Source organism: Pleurodeles waltl, chromosome 2_1, assembly GCF_031143425.1.
Source record: "Pleurodeles waltl isolate 20211129_DDA chromosome 2_1, aPleWal1.hap1.20221129, whole genome shotgun sequence".
Classification (NCBI taxonomy): Eukaryota; Metazoa; Chordata; class Amphibia; order Caudata; family Salamandridae; genus Pleurodeles; species Pleurodeles waltl.
This window is the reverse complement of record NC_090438.1, coordinates 775,968,672-775,994,400: the sequence shown is the minus strand read 5'-3', so window position 1 is coordinate 775,994,400 and position 25,729 is coordinate 775,968,672. Positions and strand designations below refer to the sequence as shown.

The 25,729-nt window shown below is 46.7% G+C and overlaps 1 protein-coding gene across 1 annotated transcript in view; it reads right to left on the bottom strand.

Moving 5' to 3' along the window:
- DEK (DEK proto-oncogene) overlaps positions 1 to 25,729 on the bottom strand; it is a 109,090-nt gene that overhangs the window by 13,449 nt on the left and 69,912 nt on the right. The window contains exons 9-10 of the mRNA XM_069218237.1: positions 22,560 to 22,723; positions 20,104 to 20,172 (exon numbers count right to left, since the gene is read on the bottom strand). Coding sequence (XP_069074338.1) covers positions 20,104 to 20,172; positions 22,560 to 22,723 — 233 coding nt within the window. The remainder of the gene's footprint in view (positions 1 to 20,103; positions 20,173 to 22,559; positions 22,724 to 25,729) is intronic.

Below are 25,729 nucleotides of genomic sequence, written 5' to 3'. Positions count from 1 at the left end.
AAAAGATGGTTCACCTTCACCTGAAGAGATTCTTGAGGACTGCTTGACCCACTGCTATCTCTCCTTGAGATAGATTCCAAGCAGTAGTGCCTTGTGAATGTATGACAGCTCTTCCATGTTGCTGCTATACAAATGTCTTGCAGGGAAACCCCTGCGAACAGCGCTGCTGACGAAGAGCCTGCCCTCGTAGAATGAGCATGTACAGATTAATGCAGAGGTTTACCCGCTGATGGTGGCAGAATCGAATGGCTGAGGCGATCCATCTGGATATACTCTGCTTGGAGTGGTTGGTCTCGTCTAGGTGCACTGTATATGCTACGAACAGTTGATTAGAGCGTCAAAAGGACTTAGTTCTGTCCAAGTATAATTGAACACATCTCTTAACATCTAAGGAGTGTAAAGCTCTCTCCGTCGGAGTAGGATGAGGAAAAAAAAGATTGGAACACTAAGGGCTCGTTGATGTGGAAGTCTGAAGAAACCTTCGGGATGAAATGCGAATTAGTACGCAGCAGTAGCCGGTCTCGTTTAAACTGTAACAACGGCTCTTGAATAGAGAGGGCCTGCACTTCGCTGACACGTCTGGCTGATGTGAGCCACCAATAATGCAACCTTCCACGAAAGGAATTTGAGAGAAGAAGCATAATGAATCTGCTCAAACGGATGCTTCATCAGCTGTGCTAAAACAATATTCAGGTTCCACGAAGGGGGTGGTCTGAATGGAGGAAAAACCCTGAAAAGTCCTTTTAAAAACAGTTTGATTAGACAAGAGGAATAGAGCGAGGGTGAAGAGTCCGAGCGTCTGTGCGCTAAATGCAACAAGTACAGCAATATTTGTTCCAGTGGTGAAGATAGTGGGTCATTCTGCCGCTGATGACCCCAGACAAAATAGTTTCCATTTGCAAGAGTAAGCCTCATTAGTGCTATCCGCTCTAGCTCTGGATAAGATGTGGGATATTCAGATGTGCAAACTCCTTTTGCCCAGGAGCCATGCTGACAGTCGCATCGACTGAGGATCCGGTGCCATAATTGTCCTTCGTTCATTGTTGGTAAATTGTGGAAACGGTTTCAGCGGAATGTGAGGCTTGATAGAAGAAGCTCCGCAAACCAGTGTTGGCGCGGCCAATATGGAGCTATCAATATCAGAGTGCACGGCTCGGTCTTCATCTTTGTGAGGACTCTTGGGATCAATGGAATTGGAGGAAAGGCGTAAGCAAAGATGTCTGACCAAACTATTGAAAACGCATTCCCCCAAGATCCCTTTTGGTGATGCCAGCTTGCGAAATACTGGCATATGGCGTTCCCCTTGTTGGCAAACAGGTCTACTGTTGGCGTTCCCCACTGGGAAAAGATGTAGTCTACTATCGACTGGTCCAGCTCCCACTCGTGGCAGCTCGATCTTTGTCTGAGTGCATCTGCTGTCTTGTTCTCGAACCCCAGCAAATGCACCACTGAGTGTGTGATGCCTTGCTGAGAGGCCCAATTCCAAATTCTCTGGAGAGGGTGAGAGATCTTGTGCCTCCTTGTTTGTTGAGGTAATGCATTGTAGTGGTGTTGCTTGTTCTTATTACTAGGTGCGATCCTGATATTTTCGGAAGAAAAGCCTGCAAAGTGAGGTACACTGCTCTGAACGCTAGCCAATTGATATGCATCGCTGTCAATTGTGGTGGGCACTTCCACTTACTTGAAGATCCTGTAGCACGGCTCGCCAACCCTCCAGAGATGCATCTGTAGTGATGGTCCACGGAGCCAGATGATGTAGGAACGAAAGGCCTATGGACAGAGGATGCCCTTGAGACCACCACGTCCGTGCTTTAGCTATTGCTGGGGTTGTGTATTCGATCTTCGAAGCTTCACGAAACCTGGAGCCATTGACGATTTAGTTGCTCCTGTAACTGGCGCATCTTTAGTCGCATGCATGACGACATCATGCCCAACAGTGACTTGAACAGGCGGACAGAAACACAGCTTCATTTCCGTATTGATTTTGTTAGTGTCAGTAACCTTTGTTGCCGGTCTACTGTGGGACACGCCATGGTGGATTGCGTGTCCAGGTTTGCCTCTAAAAAGGTGATACTGCGTGCTGGCAGAGGTTTGGACTTCTCCCAGTTGATGATTAGTCTAGATTGGCAAGTAAGGAAACTCACCTTCTTGTTGATCTGCGCGCTCCTGCGTAGGTACTTGCTTTTATCAGAGAATCGTCTGGATATGGAAAAATTTGGTGTTTGCTCCTCCGGAGGAAGGCTGCGATTGGCGCTAGACATTTGGTTTATATCCTGGGAGCTGATTTTAGGCCGAAGGGAAGGACACGAAATTGAAAATGTCTGCCGGCTACTGTGAATCTCCGGTATTGTCTGGGCAGGGTGGATGGGAATGTGCAAATATGCGTCTTTTAGGTCTAGTGTAGATATGAAATCTCCCTGGTTGAGGTGCAGGAGAACATCTTGTAGGCTGATCATGCGGAACGATTGCTTTAAGTAGATGTTCAGTTCCCGTAAATAGAGGATCGGCCTCAAATCTTTCCACTTTTTGCGCATGAGGAAGAACCTGGAATAAAACCCTCTTCCTTGCTGTGATCGAGGTACCTTTTCTATAGCTCCTTTGAGGAGCATCTTGTTGTTCTCCTTCTTGAGTTGTTGTGGGTATCTTGAAGGGGTCCTGCAGGAAGGATTGGAGGGAGGCAGTTGGGTAAATTCTAGAGTGTGGCCCGGTTTCACTAATTGGAGGACCCACTTGTCTGATGTGATGACTTGCCATTGTTTGAGGAAGAGAGATATCCTTCCGCCTAGAACCAAAAGGAGGAGAGTTGGGTGTAGCCGGCGCCTCGGATGCATCAGGCTCTACAAGCAGTTTTTAGCAGGGCGGGTTGAGCATCCCCTACCGCCAGATCTGCCATAAGCTGCTTGCAACAGCTGCCTTTGGGGTAGTATTGACGGTACTGCTGAGAAGAGGATGGATTGGTGGAATATCTATCCTGCTGATATCCTCCTCTATATGAAGATTGGCCACGTCCTCTAGCTCGAAAGGAAGGCTTTCAAAATTGGAGAGTCCCTAATGACCTGGCCGTATCTGTGTCAGACTTAATAGAGATTGTAAAGCCTCGTCAATATGTTTGCCGAATAACGCCTGACCATCAAAAGGTAAGTCCAAAATCTTATTCTGCACCTCAGGCTGGAATGAAGTAGCCTTTAGCCAACCTGGTCTTCTAAGAACAGCTGCCCCTGCGAGCTGTCGAAATGCAGTCGTGCTATGTCCATTGCACAGTCAATGAGTTCCGCTGACATGCGCTGACCCTCTTGCAATGTCTTGCTTGCCTCTGATTTTGCATCCTCTGGCAACTGGCTAATATGTGGGGCGATGTCTGCCCATAGCTGCCTGTCAAGCCTAGCTAACACCGCTAGTGAGTTAGCAGCTCTTACCACTAGGCTAGCCATAGAGGAAAACCTCTTTCCGATGTTATCTAATCATCTACCCTCTGTCTGGGGGTGAGGAAATCGGGGCAGATGGATTTTTGGACTTCCTCTGTGCTGCCTGAGCCACCACTGAGTCCGGATGGGGATGTCCAGTTAGACATGCCGGTGCATCGTCCGGTGCCTTGTACTTCTTGTCTATAACAAGGCAGTACTGCTGTGACAGTAGCAGGATTGTGCATGACAAGCCTTCTTCCCATAAATAGTTCACCAGCGGAATAGAGCGCACAGATTTTTGAAATGGCTCTTTCAAATCGGAGAGAAAAAAGTCTGTTTAGATGGCATTGGCAAAGCGAGACGCTTAGCTGCTCTTTCTAGGAGAATGCGAAATCCTCCAATGTCGTCCGGTGGGGACTCCACCTTCGATTGAGAAGGAGGAGCAGGAATGATGTATTGATTCCACTCGGAATGAGTGTCCAGGAGCTCCCCTTCTTCGTGATCCCCTTCTGAAATGTCCGTATCCTGAAGCAGCGTCATATCCGGAGTAGCCACGTTTGTGAGAGGTAAAGAAACTGGTCTCTGACGTGGAGTGGTAACCCCAGAGACAGGCGATGGAGGAGGTTGCTCCCCTTGAGGAGGAAAAACACCTGCTGTAATCAGCAAACATTGCTCTGAGGTCAGACAATAAGGAGGTTCGAATGTATGCCCCCTGTTGGTCTTCTCCATAAACTTGAGGGTCATAGGATTCATCAAACTCATCCTCTTCTTGATACTTGACATTCAATTGTGATGGACTATGGGCTGCTCCGAATGGCCCCTCGTCGTCTGAGTCTTCATCTCCCTCCAACAGATGCACAGGAATAAGGGAGGTCACCTTACTAGGTGAGGTATGCTTTGGAGTCAGTTTCTCACAAGTTTTCTGATGTTTCTCTCGTCGACGGCACATACATTGACTTAGTCGGTGGCGGTGTTGTAGATGCTGAACGCATGTAGATGGATAAGTTACTTACCTGTAAATCCTAGTTCTCTTCCAGGGGTATCCTCATCAAAGTCATAAACATTGAATATTCCCGCCCTTGTGCGGGGACCCCGGAGCATATATAAAATATATACACATTATACATGTGTAACAAACAGTCATGCAGGCTATCATGTTAAAAACAGGCTAAAATGCTTTATTTCTATGAAGTTTTTTTTTTTTTTTTTTTAAATACTACAATAGAGCATAAATAAGTACCCAAGCTCCTAAAACTAGGCTTGGGGAAGTAAGCAGTAGCAAACTCTAGTGAAAAAATAGAGAAAACTGCATTGAAAAACAATGAAGCATTCTTAGCCAATAGGCTGCATGCAGGTTAACACAGGAGAACCATAAAAACTTTGGCACTGTGCCTTTAAGACCCTGAGCACCTCCAGTATCCCACCATGCCTCAGGGGTGAAGGAAAGGTGACAGTTGGTTCACAGTTAGGTCAGTTCTTTTTACGGTGACAATTTGTATAATTGAATCAAAATACTGTCTGTCCTGCACTTCCAGTAGACGTGTGTCCGGGGAGGAGGGTGGGTTGTTTATGACTTTGATGAGGATACCCCTGGAAGAGAACTAGGATTTACAGGTAAGTAACTTATCCTTCTCTTCCAGGGGATCCTCATCAATAGTCATAAACATTGAATAGATTAGCAAGCCCATCCCTAAACCCAGCGGACTGTCCGATAGAAGTGCAGGAATAGACATGACTTACGCAAATAAATTCCTTAGAGAGGCCTGCCCCACTTGGGCATCCGCTCTTGCATCTGAGTCTAAACAATAATGTCTTGTAAAAGTATGTACAGACTTCCATGTAGCAGCCTTACAAATCTCAGATATAGGAACATTGTTCAGGAGAGCAGCTGTAGCCGCTTTTCCCCTTGTGGAATGCGCTCTAGGCCGTGCTAGCAATTGTTTATTAGCTAGCTGGTAAGTATTAACAATACAAGAGACTATCCATCTTGATATTGTTCGCTTAGATGCTGCTTCTCCTGTCCTTAAATGACCATAGTTCACAAACAAGCGGTTAGAATTTCTAATCGATTTTGTCTTGTCCAGATAAAATTTCAGCACTCTTTTCAAGTCTAATGAGTGCAATGCTTTCTCAGCCGGAGTGTCCGGATTGGGAAAGAACGTCGGTAAAGTTATGGTCTGATTAATATGGAACTCTGACACCACCTTCGGAAGGAAAGATGGGTGAGTTCGCAGAACTACTCTATTGACATGAAAAACCGTGTACGGTTCTTTTGCAGACAAGGCCTGGATCTCACTGACCCTCCTCGCTGAAGTAATGGCCACCAGAAAAGCCGTTTTCCACGTAAGGTGTTGTAAGGAAGCCTTATGGATAGGCTCGAAAGGAGGGCCCATAAGTTTTGTTCAATTCCCACGGAGGAGAAGGCCTCCGAATTGGCGGAAAAACTTTCTTCAAACCTTCTAAGAAATCCTTGACTACAGGTTTCGTAAAGAAGGATTCCTGAGAAGGTGACTTGCGATAGGCAGTAATAGCAGACAAATGTACCTTAATAGATGATACCTGCAGACCGGATTTCGCTAGGTGAAGCAAATAGGACAGTATGACGTCCTCCTGCGCCCGTATGGGATTATGGCCTTGCTGACAGCACCATATGTAGAATCTCTTCCACTTAAAAGCGTAGGAACGCCGCGTGGAAGGCCGTTTGGACTCTTTCAAAATGTTCATGCACTCCTGCGAGAGTCCTAGGTGCCCATACTGCAGGAATTCAGGAGCCATGCTGTTAAGCTCAGAGATGGTAGGTTGGGATGCAGAATCCTGCCCTCCATTCTGCTCAGAAGATCCGGTCTGCACGGCAACCTCCTGTGAGGTTTTTCCGACAGGTTGAGGAGATCCGTGTACCAGAATTGCCGAGGCCATTGTGGCGCTATAAGAATCATTCTGGTCCTGGATCCGTAAAGTTTGCTGATCACTGCCGGAATGAGGGGAATCGGAGGAAAAGCGTAAAGAAATGTCCCTGACCAGTCGATCAACAGGGCATTCCCTCGAGATCCTGGACGGTAGAACCTGGATGCGAAGTCTGGGCATTTCCTGTTTACATCGTCTGCGAAGAGGTCCAGTTGAGGCCGACCCCATTGCGCGAAGATGTATTCTGCGACTTCGTCGTGCAGGACCCAATCGTGAACGTCCTCCAGGTGTCTGCTTAGAAAGTCTGCTTCTACGTTCTGCTGACCTGGCAGGTGAACTGCTGTGATTGACATTCCTCTGGCCAGGAGCCAATGCCATATCGCTTGGGACTCTCGTGAAAGGGGTAGGGATCTCGTTCCCCCTGGTTTGTTCAAGTAATACATCGTGGTTGTATTGTCCGTCTGTATCAATAGAGTTTTCCCCTGAATTAGCGGTGTGAAAGACTTGAGAGCCAGATGGACCGCTCTGAGTTCTAGCAGATTGATGTGGTACTGCTTCTCCTTGTCTGACCACAGACCCTGCGCTTGAAAAGGACCCAGATGAGCCCCCCATCCCTGAAGAGACGCATCCGTTACCAGAGTGTCGGATGGAAGTACCTGGTGAAACGGAGCGCCCACTGACAGGTGAGGTCTGTGCATCCACCATCTCAATGACTGCAGTGCTACCTCCGGTAGCTGCATTGTGTCTTCCCAGCGACCTGTTCTTTGGCTCCAATTGGCCTCCAATGCCTCTTGGAGGGGTCTCATGTGGAGTCTGGCATTTGGGACAATAAAGATGCACGATGCCATGGAGCCCAGTAGTGATGTCACTTGACGTGCCGTAGGTGCGCTGGCTCTCAACAGGTCCTGGCACTTCATGTTTATTGAGGACAGTCGTTCCTCCGAAGGATACACTTTTTGTAGTTTTGTGTTTATGATAGCTCCTAGGTAGTGAAGACTCTGCGTTGGAGTCAAGGTTGACTTCTGGTAATTGACCTGAAGACCTAGAGCTTCGCAAACTCCTAGTACAATGTCCCGATGGCTTCTCGCCTGCTCCGGAGAAGAAGCCTTTAGTAGCCAGTCGTCTAGGTATGGATATATGTATATCCTTTGTCTTCGTAGATGCGCTGCCACCACTGCCATACATTTCGAGAAAACTCTTGGAGCAGATTTCAGGCCAAAGGGTAGAACCCTGAACTGGTAATGCTGTAACGCTACTCGAAAGCGCAGGAATTTTCGATGCTTTGGAGCTATTGGGATGTGGAAATACGCATCCTGCAGGTCGATGGAGCACATCCAGTCTCCCTGATGCAGTTGAGGGAAAATTTGATGAAGCGCTAGCATTCTGAACTTCTGTTTTCTTATGTATTTGTTCAGCAGTCTTAGATCCAGGATTGGCCTGAAAACGCCCTGTTGACCCTTCTTTGTTACTAGAAAGTAACGGGAGTAGACCCCCTTTCCTCTGTGGGCATGTGGAACCCTTTCTATGGCATTCTTTCTTAGGAGGGTGAGAGCCTCCTTGCGTAGCAAAGTGAGATGAGCCGGATTGTGTTTGGTTGGCGGCAAGTGTGGTGGAGGCTGCTTGAAAAGAAGAGAATAGCCATGTTCGACAATATTGAGCACCCATTTGTCTCTTGTGATAGAGTGCCACTCGTGAAGATGAGCAATAATACTTCCCCCCACCGGAGTGGTGTACAGTGTCGAGGGAAGCGAGACTTCATTGTTTAGTGGGTGCTTTTGGAGTGGACTGTTGAGGTCTGCTTGACCCTCGCTCCCTTGTGTTTCTTCGCTGAAACAGAGGGCGCCCCTGTCGTTGCTGAGACCTTTGCGACCAATGAGGGGTTTGAACCCTCTGTTGGAAAGGGCGTCTATCGTACGGTCTGTACCTCCGCCTGAAATCTTTCCTTCTTTCGAGGCCTACCGCCTTCATGGTATCCACCTCGGTCTTCATGCGGGCCATCTCTTCGTCTGCATGGGCACCGAATAGAGAATTCCCGGCAAATGGGAGATTCAGGATACGTTGTTGTGCCTCCTGTTTCAAGCCAGTGAGCCTCAGCCAGGAAGATCTCCTCGCACAGATACCATGTGCGTACCCATGAGCCGCCAAATCCGCCCCATCCGCTGCCGCGCTGATAACTTGGTTAGATACCAGGCATCCTTCCTGTAGAATCTCTTGGAAATCTTGCCTGTCTTCTCTGGGCAGTTTTTCCGTAAATCTACGGAGGGAATCCCACAGAGAACGATCGTACCTGCCCAGGAGCGCAGACGCACTAGAGACCTTCATTGCTGAAGCCGCTGTCCCACACATCTTTCTTCCCAGAGAGTCTAAATGCCTGCTCTCTTTATCCGGGGGTACTGTGGATGAAGATGCCACCGAGTGGGTCTTTCGGGCGGCAGCTATGATCACTGAGTCTGGTGGCGGATCCTTCCTAAGGAATAAAGGGTCTTGCTCTGGAGCCTTGTACTTTTTAAGAATCCGAGCCGGGGCAGACTTAAGCGAGGCTGGGGCCAGAAAAGTGTCCATGGTCGGCTGCAACAAACCAGGCACTAGAGGCAGCAACTTTTTCGACGCTGACCTCTGTTGTAGTGTCTCAAATATGATTGATGAGGAGGTAGATGGTTCTGGAACCTCTATATTGAGTTTCTGTGCTCCTCTTAGTAACACCTCGTTGAAAGTGTTTATGTCATCCACTGGTGAGACTCTAGCAGGTGGTGAATCTGTAAGAGTAGGTGAGTAACGCCTGACAGAAGAACCTGATGAAGACCAAGAGGGTGATCTTCTTGAGCGCGACCTGGATCTCCGTTGAGAGCGAGATCTGCTGCGGGACGCTGTAGCCGAGCGCCTAGTCCTCGCGGTCGGCTGTCGAGGAGCTGAACGAGCCCGTTCTGCCCCGGCTGTCGGCGATGGCGTTCTTGGCGGGGAGGCAGTGGGTGAATACATTCGCGAATATTGCGAATCTGGGGAGGCCGCTGGTCTGTTGAGGCTCTCCAGCCATCTCGGAGATAGGTTGATGGGCGAGACATGCCCAGGAGATGCTCTTGACCGAGAAGAGTCGCTCTGTATGGAGACCACTGGAGACTGAGCCTTGTCTGGCGAGGGGCGATGTTCTGCTCCCTGTTGGACAGGTAAGACCTGCGTCGACGTCGATGGCTGTTTCGACGTCGAAGGACGCCCAGTCGGTTGGTCCTGCCTCGACGTTGATTGCCTCGACGTTGAGTGCCTTGACGTCGAACGGCGTTCCTTGGACCTCGACCTGCTCGCCGTCGTGTGCCTCGACGTGGAGCGATGGGAGGTTGACGGCGGATGTTTGCCGTGCCGTCGTGGAGATCTCGACGTCGTGTGTCCTGACGTCGGGGGGCGCACAGCCTTTGGCGGCGACCGGGCATGCCGGCGGTGGCTCGACGTCGATCGGCGGGCTGCCGTCGACGGAGACCTGCCCCTACTCTGATGTCCCCTCGACGCCGTTCCCTTCGACGTCGGGTGCGTCGCCGTCGACGGCGATCTATGCCGGTGGGACGGTGGTAGCGACGACGTCGACGGTGAACAAGCAGGTATTTTCCTACCTGTCGACGTCGACCGGGCCATTCTCTCCTGAGAATGGCCTTCTGGATGCCTGGGGCGCGAGGAGGACGATGTTCTTTTCCTCTCCTGAAGCCCATGAAGTCGGATCTTCTCTCTGTCTTTTAGAGTCCTCCTAGACATGTTCTTACAGTACTGACAAGTGTCAGGGCAGTGACTCTGAGGCAGGCACACTATGCACAGAGAGTGGGGATCTGACTGGGCCTTCTTCTTCCCACAAGCAGGGCATTTGACAAAAAGAGAAGGCATTTTTCTGTCAGAAAAAACCTTCCCAGCTCAGACAAAGATGTTATTTGTCAAGTGAAAAATGAAAAAACGCTTTTTTAAAGAATTTTTCTGAGGAAAACTCAGAAAAACTGAGAGCTCAATGCTCCAGGATCCTCTCAGAAGGAGCCGGAAAAAAGAACTGACCTAACTGTGAACCAACTGTCACCTTTCCTTCACCCCTGAGGCATGGTGGGATACTGGAGGTGCTCAGGGTCTTAAAGGCACAGTGCCAAAGTTTTTATGGTTCTCCTGTGTTAACCTGCATGCAGCCTATTGGCTAAGAATGCTTCATTGTTTTTCAATGCAGTTTTCTCTATTTTTTCACTAGAGTTTGCTACTGCTTACTTCCCCAAGCCTAGTTTTAGGAGCTTGGGTACTTATTTATGCTCTATTGTAGTATTTAAAAAAAAAAAAAAAAAAAAAAACTTCATAGAAATAAAGCATTTTAGCCTGTTTTTAACATGATAGCCTGCATGACTGTTTGTTACACATGTATAATGTGTATATATTTTATATATGCTCCGGGGTCCCCGCACAAGGGCGGGAATATTCAATGTTTATGACTATTGATGAGGATCCCCTGGAAGAGAACTTGATGGATGACAGCCTCACCAACGAGTCTACAGTCGACGACGGTAAAGCAGATAGTCATAAGCGCCGTCGACGAGGAAAGTGTAGACGTTCGTCGACGAGGACGTCAATGCCGCTCTCATCTACGGCGGGGCACTCGTCGTCAAAGCTGCTGTCAACGGTGGAAATGTTGAAGTGGTCGTTGGAAAAGCCCTCACCGACAGTCTCGTCGATGAATCTGTCATCGGTGTCTTTTTTGTTGAAGTAGAGGATGGTCTCTTGAAAGGCACAGATGGAGGGACAGAGGAGGATTTTTTGTGCCTCTCTGAACTGCTGGCATGACCTCACCTCCCTTTACTGGAAGATTTTTGAGGTGAAGTAGATGGGCTGCGGCCCTTTTTAAGACCCTCTTTTTGTGGGCTTTTGAGTGTTGGGAGGGAGATCTTGTGTCTGATCTCGCCCTCTTTGATGACTTTTTAGATATTGAAGAGTCTTCACTATCAGAGTCAGAAACTGGATTCTCTCTGTATTTAAGTTTTTGCAGCCATATCAATAATCTGCCTTCCCTATCCTTAAGAGTCTTAGAGGAAAAGGTACGACCAACCTTACAGTCCTTGGCTGAATGGACTGGACAGAGGTAGTATATACAATCATGGTGAGGGTCTTCAGAATGTAGTCTTTTCTTGCCACAAGTTATGCAATTTCTGAATAAACCCTTCTCCTTATACATGTTGAAGATGTTTTCCCAATCAGGTCAAAGAAGTTTTTCTTAGAGAAAAATATGTTTAATCTAGTTCAAAAGGTGTGAAGAAAGAGCAGAGCTCTGAGTAGACTCACTAGCACGACATGCGGTAGAAAATCTGAGGTGCTGGAGCTTCTCTCAGGAGGATTCTAGAGGGTGGTGTCACCTGATTGGTGGATAATCAAGTTTGGTCCTTTTCCTAAAATGGCTGATTAAAGTGAAGAGGCCTAGGGCCTTTGTTAATATATTTTAAAACTACTTGTGTAATTTATACCGGGGGCTCCCATCTCGACGACGGGGGAATGATTCAAGCATGTGAATCTATGAAAGTTCCAATACTGGAGTAACATGCTAGTCAGGACCCCAGTGCTCATAAGTTTGTGGCCTGTATGTGTTCCCTGTGTGGTGCCTAAGTGTATCACTGAGGCTCTGCTAACCTCAGTGTTTATGCTCCCTCTGCTTTTAAAATTGTCACTGCAGGCTAGTGACTAATTTTACCAATTCTCATTGGCACACTGGAACACCCTTATAATTCCCTTGTATATGGTACCGAGGTACCCTGGGTATTGGGGTTCCAGGAGATCCCTATGGGCTGCAGCATTTCTTTTGCCACCCATAGGGAGCTCAGACAATTCTTACACAGAACTGCCACTGCAGCCTGAGTGAAATAACATCCATGTTATTTCACAGCCATTTTACACTGCACATAAGGAACTTATAAGTCACCTATATGTCTAACCCTCACTTGGTGAAGGTTAGGTGCAGTTAGTGTGTGGGCACCCTGGCACTAGCCAAGGTGCCACCACATTGTTCAGGGCAAACTCCCCAGAATTTGTGAGTGCGGGGACCCCATTACATGCGTGCACTACATATAGGTCAATACCTATATGTAGCGTCACCATGGTAACTCCAAACATGGCCATGTAACATGTCTAGGATCACGGAATTGTCACCCCAATACCATTCTGGTGCGGGGGGGGGGGGGGGGGGGGGGGGGGGGGGGGAGAGACGGGGGACGGACGGACGACACATGCATCCCTGGGTACTGCCAAACTTGCTTTCCGGGGTCTCCAGTGCAGCTACTGCTGCTGCCAAAACCCCTCAGACAGGTTTCTGCCCCCCCTGTGGCCTGGGCAGCCTGGTCCCATGAAGGCAGAACAAAGGATTTCCTCAGAGGGTGTTACACCCTCTCCCTTTGGAAATAGGTGTGAAGGGCTGGGGAGGAGTAGCCTCCCCCAGCCTCTGGAAATACTTTGATGGGCACAGATGGTGCCCTCTCAGCATAAGCCAGTCTACACCGGTTCAGGGATCACCCAGCCCTGGCACGAAACTGGACAAAGGAAAGGTGAGTGACCACTCCCCTGACCAGCACCTCCCAGGAGAGGTGCCCGGAGCTCCTCCAGTGTGTCTCAGAACTCTGCCATCTTGGATGCAGAGGTGTGAGGGCACAATGGACAGCTCTGAGTGGCAAGTGCCAGCAGGTGACGTCAGAGACCCCTCCTGATTTGTGCTTACCTAGCAGTAGCCAATCCTCTGTGGGCTATTTAGGGTCTCTCCTCTGGGCTATCCCTCAGATAACTAATGCAAGAGCTCAGAGTTCCTCTGCACTTCCCTCTTCAACTTCTGCCAAGGATCGACTGCTGACTGCTCCAGGATGCCTGCAAAACCACAACAAAGTAGCAAGACGTCTACCAGCAACATTATAGCGCCTCATCCTGCCGGCTTTCTCGACTGTTTCATGGTGGTGCATGCTCTGAGGACTGTCTGCCTTCACCCTGCACTGGAAGCCAAGAAGAAATCTCCATGGGTCAATGGAATCTTCCCCCTGTTAACGTAGGCACCAAACATCTGCATCACCGGTCCTCTGGGTCCCCTCTCATCCTGACGAGCGCGGTCCCTGGAACACAGGAGCTGGGTCCAAGTGTCTCCCACAGTCCAGTGGCCCTTCTGTCCGAATTTGGTGGAGGTAAGTCCTTGCCTCCCCACGCCAGACAGTAATCCTGTGTACTGCGTGAACTGCAGCGGCTCAGGCTTCTGTGCACTTTTGCAAGACTTCCTTCGTGCACAGCCTAGCCCAGGTCCCCAGCACTCCATCCTGCAGTGCTCAACTCGCTGAGTTGGACTCGGATGTCGTGGGACCCTCCTTTGTGACTGAGTCGACCACTGTCCTCAGATCTTCTAAGTGCCTGTTCCGGTACTTCTGCGGGTGCTGCCTGCTTCTGTGGGGGCTCGGAGTTGCTGAGCGCCCCCTCTGTATCCTCCAAGGGGCGACCTCCCGGTCCTTCCTGGGCACCAGCAGCACCCAAAATCCTCAACCACGACTCTTGCAGCTAGCAAGGCTTGTTTGCGGTCTTTCTGCGTGAAAACAACTCTGCATCCTCCAGCACGCTGTGGGACATCCTCTGACCTAAGGAGAAGTTCCTGGCACCTTCAGTTGTTGCAGAATCTTAATCTTCTTCCACCCGGAGGCAGCCCTTTTGCACCTTCATCCGGGGTTCAGTGAGCTCCTGTCCCCCATGGACACTTGCGTGACTCTTGGACTTGGTCCCCTTCCTTTACAGGTCCAGGAATCCGTTTTCAGTGTTTTGCTGGCAGTTGTTGTCCTTGCAGAATCCCCTATCTCGACTTTACTGTCTTTCTGGGGTAGTAGGGTAACTTTACTCCTACTTTTCATGGTCTTGGGTATCTTGGACACCCTTAGTGTTTTCTAACAGTCCCAGTGACCCTCTACAACCTACACTAGGCCTGGGGTCCATTCGTGGTTCGCATTCCACTTGGAGTATATGGATTGTGTTGCCCCTAGGCCTATTTCTACCTATTGCATCCTATTGTGATTCTACATTGTTTGCACTACTTTTCTTACTGTTACTTACCTGATTTTTGGTTTGTGTACATATAATTTGGGTATATTACTTACCTCCTAAGTGAGGGTATCCTCTGAGATACTTTTGGCATATTGTCACTAAAATAAAGTACCTTTATTTTTAGTAACTGAGTATTGTGTTTTCTTAGGATATAGTGCTATATGATATAACTGGCATAGTAGGAGGTTTGCATGTCTCCTAGTTCAGCCTAAGCTGCTCTGCTATAGCTACCTCTATCAGCCTAAGCTGCTAGAACACCTCTATTCTACTAATAAGGGATAACTGGACCTGGCACAAGGTGTAAGTACCACAAGGTACCCACTATAAGCCAGGCCAGCCTCCTACAGTATGTTCTTGGAGACACCACAAGCAGAAGCGTTTCCACTTTAATTGGCATGTCTTACTTGTGCTATCTGCACGTGCTTTAGCCAGGCTGTCAAACGTTAGGAATATCTAAGTGGCCGAACTCGTTGAATTCAGGAGCCATGCAAATAAGTTGAGACCTGGGATCTGGGAGTCTCACCTGGCCGTGATTGATTAGCAACTCCGGCATCGGTGTTACCCTGATGGGTGGACACGACAGCACAGCAACAGTAGCTCCGTGTACCAAGGTTGATGTGGCCAGACTGGAGCAGTTAAGAGTATTTGACAGGGCTCAGATTTTATTTTGCTGATCACTTGTGGGATTAGAGGAATCTGAGGAAAAGCGTAAGCATAAATCCCTGACCATGCTCTCGAAAAGGCATTTCCCCACAATCCTAGTTGGGAATGCCAGCTTGCATAGGAGGGAAAAAAAAAAAAAAAGTATTTTGAGTTCTGGGACGTTGAACCGGTCCATATTTGGCTTTCCTCATCGGAGGAATATTCCATCCAGCGTCTCCTGGTTCAATTCCCATTCTTGGGGCGATGTGCTTAGCCTGCTCCGTGAATCTGCAGTTGTGTGGTGCACTCCTGGGAGATGCTCTGCTTTTATGTGCACTGAGTGTTGAATGCACCAGGTCCAAATGGTCTGTGCTTTTTTTGGATAGCAGATGCGACAAAGTCCCTCCTTGCTTCTTGATGTAGTGCATGGTGGTTGTATTGTCCGTTCGGACAAGCACTGAGGAGCCTTGATTTCTTAGAAGGAAGGCCTGCAAAGCCAGCTACACTGCTCTGAGTTGAGGAGATTGATGTGAAGTGTTGAGAAGGGGGCCATTTGCCACTCACTTGAAGGTCCTGCAGACTTGCACCCCATCCTTCCATTGATGCGTCCGTTGTTCTAGTTAGCAGAGGGACCTAGTTTAAGAGGCTTAGGCCTCTGGAAATGTTCTGTGTTATCCTCCAATCGAGGGAAGCGGACATACGTGGGGTTACATGTATTGTGTCCTCGAAGGAGCCTTGTGTCTGCTTCCATTGCTTGTCGAGCTCCTCCTGGAGCAGACGCAAACAAAGACAGTGGGGAATAAGATTTATGCAAGATGACATCATTCCTAGTAATTACTTGTAGCTTCAAACTAAGACTCTTTGTGGATTGCTCCAGCTAGCTTGATGAGCTGGAGTGGTCGGTCCACTGCTGGATAAGCCTTTGTTTGGACTGTATCCAGTATGGCACCCAGGGAAACTATTCTTGAGGTTGGCTAAGTTGGGACTTTTCCCAGTTGAGAGAGAGGCCCAATTGTCTGAAAAGGTGTAAGGTCACCTTGAGAGAAAGGCGTACTGACTGGATGTTGGAAGCTTTCACTAACCAGTCGTCCAGGTATGGAAAAAATTTGATAGCGCCTGTGCCGTAGATATGCTGCCACGGGGCTAGACACTTCATAAAAATTCAGGGAGTGGACTTAAGCCCGAAAGGTAACACCTTGAATTGAAAGTGCCAGATGGCTATCATAAATCTCAAACTTCCTGTGTTTTGGGTGAATGGGAATGTGGAAGCAGGAGTCTTGCAACTCTAAGGAAGCCATGTAGTCTGCTCTGTTGAGAAGCTGCAAGACATCTTTCAATGTTACCATACACAAGGTATGTAACCCACCTCTCTCTCTCCCCCCCCCCCCCAATACTTGTTCTGCTCCCTTAGATCATCGATGGGTCTCCATAGATGAGATTTTTTCCTGATAAGGAAGAAGCGAGAATAGAAACCCTTTCCCATTTATGAATGGGGCACCAATTATATTGCTTCATTTGATAACTACCTCAGTTTCTAGGCTGAGAAGGAGATGTGTTTGACGTACTTGGGAGGGAGGTGTCCACGGGGGCATACATGTAGATTCTAGAAGGTGACCGAAATTTATTATGTCTAGGACTCGTTTGTTATCAGACACCAATGATGAAGGTGTTGCTTTAGTGAGGAAGGAGAAGCAGCCGGCCATAGGAGCTTGTCATTGCCTGCGGGAGGGATCTTTGGCTTGCCTCCCTGACTTTCCTCTGTGAGGAGGCCGGCTATATGCCGCTGCCGGCGGTGGTCTTTGGTGATATTGGGGTCTGGAGGGTTGGAAGGTATAGGAATAAGCCGGGTACATGTATTGCTGGTAACCTCCACGAAAGGAAGACTGTCCTCTACCTCTGGCACCTCGAAAGGGTGTTTTCTTATACTGCAGGGAGCCTAACGATCTGGCAGTATCCGTTTGTCGATTGTCTGGAAGGCATCGTCAACCTGCATGCCAAAAAGGGCTTCCTCATCGTAAGGAAGGTCTAGAACCTTCGTTTGGACCACTGGTCTAAAGTTGGTGGCCTTAAGCCATCCTTGGCACCTACTGCTGATCCAGGCAGAAGCCTAAAATCCATAGTGGCAATATCTAACGCACAACCTATTACTTCGGAGTGTTGTCCCTCCAGAATAATTTTCCTAGCTTCAGCCTTGCTGGATTCTGCAAGGTCATCTAACGAGTGAGTGATGGCTGACCATAGCAGACTATCGTACCTTCAAAGGAGTTAGCTGCCTGCACCACAGTGGCAGACATCAAGAAGAATCTTTTCCCAATGTTTTCAAGGCACCTACCTTCCTTATCTGGAGGTGCTGTCCGGACAGGGTTCCTTGATCATCATTGTGCTGCTTGGGAAATCACTGAATCTGGCTTTGGATGCCTTGACAGGCAGGCAGGAGCATCATCCGTTGCCTTGTACTTTTTACCCAGCTTAGGCAAGACCGCCGGCACCGTAGCAGGGTTACGCAGTATTATTAAAACCCTGATTTCACACATGGTTTATTATTGGGATAGCCCTGATAACCTTCCTATGGAGGCTCTTTAAAGTCACACAAGAGACAATCTTGTTGCGTCGTTGGCATTTGCAATTCAAATCTTACAGCAGCTTTCTCCAATAAATTATGGAAAGTACCAATGTCCTCTGGAAGGGACTCAACAGAAGCTGGCTCTGGGGATGCAGGTGTTGGCAATACATATTTGTCCCATTCATCCTGCGCTGAAAGTATTCCCCCCGCCCCCTTTCAGCTTCATCCTCTGACGAAGCATGGGCTTGCGGATCTTGTGGAGACACCTGCGGGATGGTGAGATGAACCTGCAGGTGTAGTGGAGTAGTTGGTGCTGTAACCACTGGCTGTGGACAGAAGCGTTCTTTATAATCTGCTAGCATGGCTTGCAGGTCAAAAACCAGACCGGAGGGCAAACATACCATTCCCTGCTGTTGCAGGATTGGATCGTAGTAGTGCTGGTCATAATGAGTCATCAGAATATTCCTGGCATTTCACATGCAATTGTGATGGTTCCTAGCCACTCCATATCGCCATCACCTGAATCATCATCACCATCCAAGAAGGGTGATGGTAAAAGTGTTGACACCTTACTTGGTGATGTTGTGGATGGTGTTACATGAGATTTGGCTATCCTTTTGAGTGGGGTATGCCACAACGACTGGTGAAGAGGCAATGAAGATGGTCTTTCACCTTTTTTTATAAGCATCATCTTGACTGTTGACGATAGATGACCCACCGTCGTCAAGAAAGTATCCGCCAGAAGCGCCGACGAGAGCATTGACGATGAAAATACTGTTGACAGGGGCATCATCAGAAGCATCTACAATGATAATGCCGTCAACGAGAACATCGACCAAGGCATAATCGACGAGTTGAGTCCTGGTGACGAGATGGGTCGCCCCATAGAGGATGAAAGCATCAACAAGGATCCTGAGGCGGCCGCCGTAGATATTGAAAGTGACCACAGATCCTAGCTTCTTTAATTCGTTTAATTTTCAGAGGCGGTGTAGATGACTCAAAAATAGTCTTAAGGATTTTTTTGTGGGCATCTGACCCTTTTTGGATGCCAGTTTGCTTTTTCTCTGCAGGGCTGTGGATTTTTGAAGAGCCCTCAGATGACTTTTTTGGAACCCTTTTAGGTGGTTCCTGAATATCTGAGCCCTCATTTTTCCTTTTGACTGGCGTTTTTAAAAGAGATCTAGAAGCAGCACTGTCCTAGTCAGAGGCTGAATGGCCAGCTTTACCTTTTTGAAGCCACGAAAGACAACCCTCTGTCTTTTAAAGTCTTTGGAGGAAATTTTCTACATATCTTGCAGTCTTTGGTCTTATGACTTGGGTATAAGCAGTAAATTCAATCATCATGTGGATCCTCCACATACATTATCTTCAGACAGGACGCACAGGATCTAGAAAGAAAAGAAAAGGAAAAAAAAGGCCCTTTTTTGGTGTGACATGGCAGCCAGTTTCAAGCACCAAAAGAAAAGACTCCTCCAAATTCCAGGGAATAAGCTTCTGAGAGAAAAATTCAGAGGCTCCCCAATATGACATGCGGCGGAAAATCTGAGGGAAGGCAGTCCTTCACAGGATTTTCTAAGGGGTGGTGCAGTGCGATTGGTTGAATTTTCAGTTTGGGTCTATTTTACAAAATGACTGATAGGTTGCTAAGCTAAAGGCCTAATGCATGTAATGTGGGTATACATTTAGGCATATCATACATTCCACCGGGGACTCCCCCATTTCGACAACAGGGGGAAGTATTCAAGCATGTGAATCTATGAAAGTTCCAATACTGGAGTAAGAGGATTAACTTCCCCCAAGAGCTGCAGCATTGTGCCACTGAAGGGACTAAGCACCAAACTCATTCAGACTTCCACTACAGGCTGCATGACAAGGTGCTCCAAAAAAAAAAAAAAAAATGAAAACATGGCACACACTTGTGTGCTATGCCCCTCAACACTGTCTCTAATACCTTATATGTCACCCCCGCAGGCCGGTGCATTATATTACAGGCAAGGGCATTTCTGCACAAGCAAATATGCCTCTACTACAGCTTTGTCAAACCTATTACTTACCTGTAACTCCCATTCCCCAGTATTTCTATCTTTCAAAGATTCAGATGCGAACCACCCTCCCTCCCCAGAGAGGCTCTCCTTGGCCTGTGAAGTCTATCCCACTAGTATTTGTGAAATGTGAGGGAAGATGCTTCTGTTGGGAGTGTTGTAAGTGTGCGGTCGTCTGACTGGCCATTGTTCAACTAGTCTTTTATTTTTTGCTTTTAAAGGACATGGATAGGCTATTAAGCTGAATTTTGCATTCCCTGTACAGCCTATTCTATTATACATATATAATACTTACTATGATACAGTGGGAAACCCACTTTAACGGTAAGAAATGATTCAAGCATGTGAATCTATGGAAGATACCCTAATAGTGCAGAAATTAATAGCTACAACCGTGGTGGGACACAGATTAGAAGAGGGTGTTTTTTTCTTCTTAAACTTACAAATGATAAAAGTAACCATGTACAACTACATAAATATGTATTACCTCTTTTACTACTGCTTTGATAAAGTCTTTTCTGGAAGACAAGTCATCATTTGGATAGTTCTCATTTACCTGCAAAAGACAAAAGGAGTTAGCAATCTCTGAACAGTTTTAAAATCTGCTCAGGATCATAATTTGACTAAACACTTTAATTTCATGTTTTCAAGTGTCCACTACAGAAGCTACAGGGAGCCGCTTACTATGTGTTGTGCTGGCTTATAAAAGCTTTATTAAGAAATCAATGTAAACTCCACAAAGCTGGATATATGTATTATAATATTTTGGCAGTTGTAGTAGCAAGCTATCCTTTCCATTTCAAAACACAAACAAACATTCATGTAGGGTGCTGTCAATTAGTATTGAAAACTCAAACTACCTCCTATGGAGTGAATGAAACAATTCAAACCCAACTGAAAAACATTTGCACCCAGCCATGTTAAGTCTGCAGGAACCGCGCCCTATCTGTGAATGTTCTTCCAGGGTAATTTATGTTAAAAAGCATATAAATGGTATGGGAGACCAATTAAACATAAGGGACTTAAACAATGTAGATGTGTAGTAAAGTTCCACTTCTTGACAGTCACCCCCTACTTTTGCTAACTGGTTCTGATGTTGATTGGTAGTGCACTGGGTCACTGCTAGCCAGGCTGCCTTGCCAGTACTCTTTCCCAGAAATCAAGGCAAATGTTCAAATATAACCCAATTGGCAAGGACTTTAGCACCCCTGTAAGTACCTAGTAAATTGTAACCCTGGCACCCAGGGCATAGGTATTGAAGACAGTCCCCCGGTCCTGCAGTATGTATTATGCCACCCTAAGGAACCCACACAAACTGCATGTGAATGAATGCAGTCTGCCATAGCAGGATGTCTGGCACGGTGCAAACCATTCTGAAACGGACATGGCACGCTCATTGTGTGCCACGTCCATGTACACTACATGTGTTGTATGAAAGTAATTCCCTTCAGCAGGCCTTCAAGCACCAAGGCAGGGTGCACTATATTTACATGTAAGGGCACATCTGCTTGAGCAGACTTGTCCCTGTAATGCCTAGTTCCATTGGTAGAAATAGTAAATGATCAGGCAGCCATCTTAAGGACATGTACTCTGGCACTGTCATTACGAGTTAGTCAACTATACGACAGCTGCACTGAAAATAATGGCGTTTGGTTTTAAGCACCCTCTCAAATTCTACAGTCATCAGTAGATATTTATTATCAAAACACGCCCACAAAGGGCACCTTAGAGGTGCCCAGTGTACCTCTACTAGTCACTTAGTGTGCTAGCTGACTGGTATAGTCTAGCCTGCCACCAGAGATGCCACCATTACCGAGTTAAAGGATCACACCTCAAAAAATGTTACTGGTTAACTTTACTGTAATCTTGTAAAATACATAAAAGTTCTTGCCTAATTGATGATCTTGGTGTCTAAAGTTAATCAAAAATCTGTTATTTTGGTCTTTGGGTGTGGGTGTGTTGGGTGTGTCCCATTTATTGACTGTGTGCAGCAAATGCTTAACACTCCCCTCAGGTAAGCCTAAGTTGATCTACCACAAATAATGAACCTGGGATTCCTAAACTAAACATTGTACACCAATAAAGGTGGTCTGGAGTTTTTGCATTGTGTGCCCTTTCATTTTCCCACCAAATAAAAAGCAATCTTCCTACAAGTTATTTTGTTAACAAACGTTTGGTCTATTTTCCAAGTTCAGGATGAGCATCTAGATAAATTGGACAGTAAAAAGCGTTTAACATTTGAAATTATAGCATGTGAGATTACATACTGAAAGTGATTGTGATTCATTAAAAATACAAACTTTATAGAAACTATCAGCTCTGGGGCAAAAACACCTCAAAATAAGGCTGCAGGGAGCCACAAGTCACTATGAATCAAAAAGATCAATATCAATATTAGTCCTTTATCGTTGAAAAGGAAACAACAAGTAAATAGAGAACAGAATTACTTCAAATTCTAGACAGATGTAAAGGCAATCCCACTGTAAACAACCAGACTATAGAGGCTGGGAGTAAAGGAGTGAACCAGCTTTGTCTGTTCAGAGGGTTGTTCACTGGGTTGCCCAAGAAACTTCTCAAAGCTAGGGATAATGTCTAGGGTAAGTTTATTCAACTACTTAGTGAAGGACATAGCTCAGTTTTTTACAGAAAATTATTTAAAAGGAAAACCCTTTTTGTGCACCCAAATGTGTTTTTCGGTTCCAGAAGCAGACCAATATAGAGGGTGTTTGCAATAGAGGACTAGAAGGCTATTGCAATTTAAAAAAAAAAAAAAATTTGAGAGGTTTATGTCTGTAGGAATCAGCTACAATTCAGTGCCTAGAAATAGGGAGAATATGTGAAAGGACACAATATGGGTAACCATCAGAATGAGGAACAAAAGCAAGCAAAGTTCACTTTATAACGGTTGCATCATTTGAGAAATTGGTTTAAGCTGTGGCTTACTTTCTTACAAATCTGCTTCATTGTGACTTCTTCCAAATTTGCATTAGCCAATAACCTTTTTACGGTTTCTTTTAATTCATCGTCTGTTGGCGGCTTCTTAACCTTTTTGATAAGTGGTTCGTCATCTGAACTGTCAGATTCACTTTCTGATTCTGGAACTTCTTCTATAATCAAAATGAAAACCAAAAGGTCAGCAGTTATGTTAATCTTCAAGCATCCCCAATTCTACTACCTAGCGCTACTGCAGGGTAAGAAAATGCAATTGTTCACTACTAAATTAGTTTGGTGATCAGGCAGACATTGGGTGACTTCTACTGCTTGAGGTGCTGGTAACAAGCTGAATTGGAGCTCAAAATACTTAACAGGTTTATAGCGCTTAAAAAACGTTTATGTTAACATACGCTGCCTTGTAATTAGCTTTCAAAATTGAGTATACTACTTCGCCCTTAAGAAATAAAGAACAAATTACTTACCTTCACTAACACCTTATCTGTTATATTATCTAGCCGAATATTTTTTACCTTAGGATAATCCCAAGGTGTCAGACTGGATCTGGAAAATCTTGACCATTACTTGTGAGCACTGGTATCTGGCGCCCATTAGCTCTTCCTGCTCTGCTGGGAGTAGGCTGCCTTGCTTGTCCATGATATGGGTGTTGTATGTTGCACAATGTAGGAAAGTGCCCTCACTTTGGCATGGTTACCCGCATTTTCTGACCGTTGTCAGTATGTTGGACTGACGGTCTACTGGGTTCCTGCTAACCAGGACCCCAGTAGTTTTGCTCTCCTCTAAATTGTACCCTTTTCTTCCCACAAATGGCATACTGGGGTCTAGCAGCCTAGCCTAGCAGTGCACTTAATTTAGAGGGTGTATTCTATCCACATAAAAGATGTCTTTGCAAGAAAGACAAGATTTTCTTTGAATGTGTTAAACCAGAATGCAAACTACATATCTGACACAAAACTATGTATTCTGAGTAACTGATATGCTGATGTTCACAATCAAAAAGACTGAAAATCCAAACAGCTAATTGAATGAATGATAGTTTATACAGAGTTGCGCAGATTTATAGCTTTTAGCATTTCCTTTAAGCTAATGTGCATTTACTTCTGTGACCGTTATGTGGAGTGGAACTATTTTATCATGATAAAGCTTTTCATGACACTGCTTTTAGCAAACCCATTGTATGCGGCGGGTGGATGGTGCTTACCTATAGGATTGAATTCTAAACATTTAGCCCAAAAAAATTGCACGCAGTATGTAGTCTATCACAATATAAAGTATATGAAGGTAAGGATATGTTACTTACCTGTAAATCCTAGTTCTCTTCCAGAGGTATCCTCATAAGTCATAAACATTGAATATTCCCGCCCTTGTGCGGGGACCCCGGAGCATATATATATAAAATACATACATATTATCATGTGTAAAACAGCAATGCAGGCTATAATCATAAATAGGCTAAAATGCTTTATTTCTATGCAAGTTTTTTTTTTTTTCTTTTTTTTTTTTTCATATTATAAAATCACAATAGATCATAAATATCTACCTAAGCCCCCAAAAACTGGACTTAGGGAAGTAAACAGCAGTAAATAGCAGAGAAAAATAGAAAAAACTACATTGAAAAACAATGAAGCATTCTTAGCCAATAGGCTGCATGCAGGTTAACACAGGAGAACCATAAAAACTTTGGCACCGTGCCTTTAAGACACTGAGCACCTCCAGTATCCCACCATGCCTCAGGGGTGAAGGGAAGGTGACAGTTGGTTCACAGTTAGAAGTTTAGGTTGCAGGAATCGGAGTTCCTAGGTTCTGGGGAGCCCCTAAATACTGAATTTAGGGGTGTGTTTAGGTCTGGGGGTTAGTAGCCAATGGCTACCAGCCCTGAGGGTGGCTACACCCTCTTTGTGCCTCCTCCCTGAGGGGAGGGGGGCACATCCCTAATCCTATTGGGGGAATCCTCCATCTGCAAGATGGAGGATTTCTAAAAGTCAGAGTCACCTCAGCTCAGGACACCTTAGGGGCTGTCCTGACTGGTCAGTGATTCCTCCTTGTTTTTCTCATTATCTCCTCCGACCTTGCCGCCAAAAGTGGGGCCGTGGCCGGAGGGGGCGGGCAACTCCACTAGCTAGAGTGCCCTGGGGTGCTGTAACAAAGGGGATGAGCCTTTGAGGCTAACTGCCAGGTGTTACAGTTCCTGCAGGGGGAGGTGTGAAGCACCTCCACCCAGTACAGGCTGTGTTACTAGCCACAGAGTGACAAAGGAACTCTCCCCATGTGGCCAGCAACATGTCTGGAGAGTGGCAGGCTGCTAAAACCAGTCAGCCTACACGGGTAGTCGGTTAAGGTTTCAGGGGGCACCTCTAAGGTGCCCTCTGGGGTGTATTTTACAATAAAATGTACACTGGCATCAGTGTGCATTTATTGTGCTGAGAAGTTTGATACCAAACTTCCCAGTTTTCAGTGTAGCCATTATGGTGCTGTGGAGTTCGTGCATGACAGACTCCCAGACCATATACTCTTATGGCTATCCTGCACTTACGATGTCTAAGGTTTTGCTTAGACACTTTAGGGGCATAGTGCTCATGCACGTATGCCCTCACCTATGGTATAGTGCACCCTGCCTTAGGGCTGTAAGGCCTGCTAGAGGGGTGACTTATCTATACCTGTAGGCAGTGTGAGGTTGGCATGGCACCCTGAGGGGAGTGCCATGTCGACTTAGTCTTTTTATCCCCCACTAGCACACAAAAGATGACAAGCAGTTTGTGTTGAGTGAGGGGTCCCCAGGGTGGCATAGGATATGCTGCAGCCCTTAAGAGACCTTCCCTGGCATCAGGGCCCTTTGTACCAGGGGTACCAGTTACAAGGGACTTACCTGGATGCCACAGTGTGCCAATTGTGAAAACAAAAGTACAGATTAGGGAAAGAACACTGGTGCTGGGGCCTGGTTAGCAGGCCTCAGCACACTTTCAAAACTTAGCATCAGCAAAGGCAAAAAGTCAGGGGGTAACCATGCCAAGGAGGCATTGCCTTACAATAAATTAGATTGATAAAGGAGGACATCATCCCCAGTAATGGATTTGGACTTTCAAAATGAAAGACTTTCCTTAACAGCGCCCGCTAGGGTGATGAGTTTGAGTTGTCTTTCCTCCGCTGGGCACGCCTTTGTT